The 5144-nt window shown below is 37.1% G+C and overlaps 1 protein-coding gene across 1 annotated transcript; it reads right to left on the bottom strand.

The window, feature by feature from the left end:
• Positions 1 to 246: 246 nt before the first annotated feature.
• Positions 247 to 1383, bottom strand: LOC140862475 (secreted RxLR effector protein 161-like). The gene is made up of 2 exons (XM_073265498.1): positions 922 to 1383; positions 247 to 378 (listed from the first exon to the last, which is right to left on the bottom strand). The coding sequence occupies exons 1-2, from the start codon at positions 1381 to 1383 to the stop codon at positions 247 to 249; spliced, it is 594 nt and encodes a 197-aa protein (XP_073121599.1).
• Between the last annotated feature and the right edge of the window lie 3761 nt (positions 1384 to 5144).

The raw sequence follows: 5144 nt of genomic DNA, 5'->3' as shown, positions 1-5144 counted from the left end.
GTTCGCTCTGACTGTCATCAATCTCCGGATGATACGATGTACTCAAACTCAGAGTGGTGCCCAATTCTTTCTGGAAACTACCCTAGAACCGTGAGGTAAAACGTGGATCCTTGTCACTGTCTATGCTCAGTGGAATTTCTTGTACTCTCACTATCTTTTGGGTATATAAGCTTGTCATGGGATCAATGAATACTCTCCATTGTAAGGAATAAAATGTGCAGATTTTTTCAAACGATCCACAACGACCTAGATAGCATCACATTGACGCGAAGTCATGGGAAAATGGGTGACAAAGTCCATAGTCACATGCCCCCACTTCCACTTGGAAACCTCTAAACTTTGCAATAAACCACTTGGTCTTTGATGTTTTTCCTTGACCTGCTGACATACAAGGCATTTAGAAAAGAACTGGTATACACTTGGCTTGAACAGGTGGATGATTAGGTGGATTTCTTCAGTGGGTCAAGAGCTTGCAGGCGCTATTGCAGCTTATCGTGCAGCTCGATAAACTTGTGTTTGTAATTGTTATTTGCCTTTTGAAATAAAGTTTGTCGTTGCGTATGAACTAGAAATTAATCAACACAACTTAAATAATGAAGAGATAATATTACCCCTAAACATGTGCGGATTTTAATGTAAATCTAATAAGCCAAGCATGTTTTGAAAGAGAGAAAACTTAGCGTCCCATAGTGGTTTCGTAAAGATGTCTGTTGCCTATTGATCGGTGGAGATGAATACTAATTGAATCTCCTTCTTCAACACGTGATCTCTGATGAAGTGATAACATACATCAATGTGTTTGGTTCTTGAATGCATTACCGGATTTTGGGAAATAGCAATTGTTCTTGTGTTGTCACAGTAGATAGGAACTTCATTTGATTGAATTCTAGTGTTTCGAAGTTGTTGTTGTATCCATAATACTTGTGCACAGCAACTGCCAGCTGCAAGGTACTCTGCTTCAGCAGTAGATGTGGCGATAGACGTTTGCTTTTTGCTGAACCATGATATAAGTCTGTCCACCAAAAATTGACATGTGCCACTAGTACTTTTATGATCCATCTTGAAACCTGCATAATATGCATCTATGCAGCCAAGGAGATTAAATTCTGAGTCTTTGGGATAACAAAGACCCACAATATTAGATGTTCCTTTGAGATATTTAAGTATTCTCTTAGCGGCGGTATAATAAGATTGTTTAGGTGCAGCTTGAAATCTAGCACATAAGCATACTGCAAACATGATATCTGTTCTACTTACTGTTAGGTATAATAGGGATCCAATAAGTCTGCGATACATGGTTACCTCTACCGATTCTCTTGCTTCATCTTGATCAAGTTTAATGGAAGCACTCATAGGAGTTGATGCAGTAGAGCAATTTTCCATTCCAAATTTATTGATAAGCTCTTTGGTATATTCGGCTTAATTGATGAAAATGTCATTCTCAAGTTGTTTTACTTGTAATTCGAGAAAGAAATTCAACTCGTCCATCATGCTCATTTCAAACTGCTCCTGCATAAGCTTCGAAAACTTCTCGCATAGCTTAGGATTAGTTGAGCCAAATATGATATCATCTACGTAAATTTGGACAAGTAGAATATGATCTCCTTTGGTGAATTTGAAAAGGGTCTTATCGACCGTTCCCATAACAAAGTCATGATTTAAGTAAAACTGTGATAATGTGTCATACCAAGATCTTGGTGCCTGTTTTAAACCATAAAGCGCTTTATCAAGTTTAAAAACATAATCAGGAGTTAGTGGATTGATAAAACCTGGTGGTTGTTCAACGTAGACCTCTTCATGATAAGTAATCCATTGAGAAATGCTGGCTGACTTAACATTCATTTGATATACTTTGAAGTTCTTTTAGGCATCATAAGATAGAAATATTCGGATGGATTCAATTCTTGCCACTGAAGCAAATTATTCATCAAAGTCAATTCCTTCTTCTTGTCTGAATCCTTGAGCAACCAGTCTGAATTTATTTCTGATTACTGTTCCATGCTCATCCAGTTTGTTGCAAAACACCCACCTAGTTCCTATGATATTTTGATTGTTCGGTCGAGGGACTAGATTCCAAACTTTGTTTCTGGTGAACTGATTTAGTTCCTCCTGCATTGCTTCAATCCAGCTAGCATCTTGTAAAGCTTCATCAATTTTCTTAGGTTCAAGCTGTGATATAAATGTTTCGTGCAATATTTTATCAATCATTTGTTGTTCTAAGTGGAGCAATAGGGTTACCAATGACCAACTCTGGTGGATGATCTTTGTTCCATCGGAGACATGGTCCAAGAGGATTTGTATCCTGATTTCTTGGGGCATCATCATCAGCTCTAACTGTGTTGTCAGGTGGAACAATATCTTCTACAATCGTTGGTTCTTCCTGATCTCGGCTGATTAGGTCTTCATTGATGATTGGTTCAACGGTCAGGGGCTCTTGTTAAATTCTCCTAATGGGAGGTTCATCATTATCACTTTCATCGTTTAGAATAGTTGTTTCCAGCCTATCTGTAAGGTATTTTATATTTATCTGATATTGATCAGCACATACAGTAGATTCATAAAAAATAACATGAATGGTTTCCTATACTATCAGTGACTTATTATTGAACACCCTATAAGCTCGACTGACTGAGGAATAGCCAATGAATATGCCTTCATCTGCCTTTGCATCAAAAGCTGTCAAGTGATGTTTGCCATTGTCATGGATAAAGCATTTTTACCCAAAGATTTTGAAATATGATAAATCGGGTTTTGGGCCATTCCAGATCTCATAAGGTGTCTTGTTATGTCTTTTGATAATCATATATCTGTTTTGAGTATAACAAGTTGTATTAATTGCCTCAGCCCAAAGTCTTTGAGAGACATTAGAATCAGTAATCATAGTTTTAGCTGCTTCCTTAAGAGTGTGATTCCTTAGTTCAGCAATACCATTTTGTATTGGGGTACATGCAACTGATAACTCATATTTGATTTCCTGGTCATTTAGATAGGATCCAAGGATTTTGTTTAAGAACTCAGTGACTCTATCGCTCTTGATCCGATCTATCCCAGTACGTTTCTCATTTTGCAAACGTTTTAAAATTTTAATTAAGTGAGTGGTTGTCTGGTCTTTGGAAGACAAAGAGACTACCCAATTAAATCGAGAGTAATCGTCTACAATGACCACAATATATCTCATTCCCCCTAAGCTTCTGACTGGTATAGGACCAAATAGGTCCATGTGCAATAAGTCCAAGCATTTGGTTGAAGAAATACACCCTTTGATTTTAAATGTAGCTCTCACTTGTTTACCTAGTTGGAAAGCTGAACATACTTTGTTCTTTTTAATGTCTCCTTTGGGCAAGCCAGGAACCAGTTCATGTTTATTCAGATGCTTAATGAACTTAAAGTTTAAGTGGTTCAAACGTTTATGCCATAACCAATGCTTATCACTTTGAGCAACAAAATATGTAGGGGAAGGTGGTTGTTCACATTGCCAATTTATCCTATATGTGTTTTGTTCTCTTATTTTGGTTAACATGATTTTACCCTTACTAGATTTGATTGTGCATGTGTGTTTGTGGAACTCAACCATATGACCATTGTCACATAATTGGCTAATACTAATCAGGTTATAACATAGATTATCAACCAGTAATACATCATTGATAACAATATTGCCATGGGTAATCTTACCCTTACCCACGGTCTTAACCTTAGAGTTGTCACCAAATATTATTTTTGGTCCTTTTTAGTATACGATTTCTGACAGTAAATCTTTGTTTTCGGTCATGTGCCTGGAGCATCCACTATCAAGATACCTTGTAGTATTTTCTACCATTTTATTTTTCTCGGCTGATTTTATTACCTGCAAAATAAATATATGACTATGGTACACTTATCTTATTTGGGTCCAAACTGGATTAGTCCTTTTGGGACCCACACTTGAAGTACCCTAATGGGCTTACCCGTGTGTGCATCCAAAAAGTGAATCGATTGAGGAATCTTATGTGTGCTTGTGTGTGATCTAGATACCACCGTGTGCTGTTTGAACTTTGATCTTTGTTGTTCAGTCTATATCAATTTTGAACAGGCCTGCAGTTGAAGTACTGGTATTGTGTCACCCGATGATTCCTGTATTTAGATTGACTTTGTTCAAACCTCTCCTGATTAAAGTTAGATCGGTTTCCCTCTCTTTGTTTATTCAGCTTTGGTTTGAATTGGGTCTCTCTTTTCCGAGGATTCTGTGGTTCCACATAACCTAGCCCTATGTGCTTAGCCTTGTTCTCATAGCTTATTGGATGTTTTACATTGATCTCAGGCTCATTGTGTTCATATATCGTACTAGATTGGACAAATCTTGTGACATTAGGATTGTCTTGACTAGGATACGATTGAGTACCTTCCTCAGTAAGAGTACAGTCATTTGAACCATATCCCAGGCCGGTTCTGTCACCTTCCTGTTTCTGGTTCTCATGTATCTTAATCAATGATGTAGAAGATTTATTCCAAGTGTTGATTGTTTTAAGCAACTTTTGATTTTCATTCTAAGTGGCTTGGAATAATCGTCTCATGTTATCATTCTCTGTTGCTAGCAGGGTTAGCTTTACCTTTAGATCAAGTTCCTTTCGCTGCATGCAGCTAGATTCTTTTGACTTATCAACAAGGCTTTATTTTTCTACTTTTACTTCCTCGAATGATATAGAGAGCTTCTGATACTAATTAACCATGTCATTAGGTTCTTGTACTAAGTCCTCGCGTGTAAATTTAGATGAGTTAAAATCAAGTACCTCAGTGTCGTCATCTTCCAATTGAGAGTTGGCCATTAGGCACTGAACTTGCTCCTCCTCACTTTCTTCAGATGAACTGTCTGAACCAGATGACTAAGATTCAGTTTTTGTCCACTTGTTTTTTCCTTCATCATCAACTAGTACTCTTTGTTCTCTCTTCTTCTTGAAAGTTCTTCTACCTTCTTTTCCTTTCTTCTTCTCATAGTGTTGTTTTTTTCATCATTCTTGGGCTTGGTACAATCTGTGGCCTTTATTGCCACATTTAAAGCACGAGGGACCATCGTCTGTATGGTCTTGTTTATAGTGAATTTTATTAAAATTTTTTATTTTTACGCATAAACTTACCAAATTTCTTAATAAAAAGAGACATCACCT

The sequence above is a fragment of the Henckelia pumila genome, chromosome 4, assembly GCF_033568475.1.
Source record: "Henckelia pumila isolate YLH828 chromosome 4, ASM3356847v2, whole genome shotgun sequence".
In the NCBI taxonomy this organism is placed as follows: Eukaryota; Viridiplantae; Streptophyta; class Magnoliopsida; order Lamiales; family Gesneriaceae; genus Henckelia; species Henckelia pumila.
This window is presented reverse-complemented; position numbering and strand designations above follow the sequence as displayed.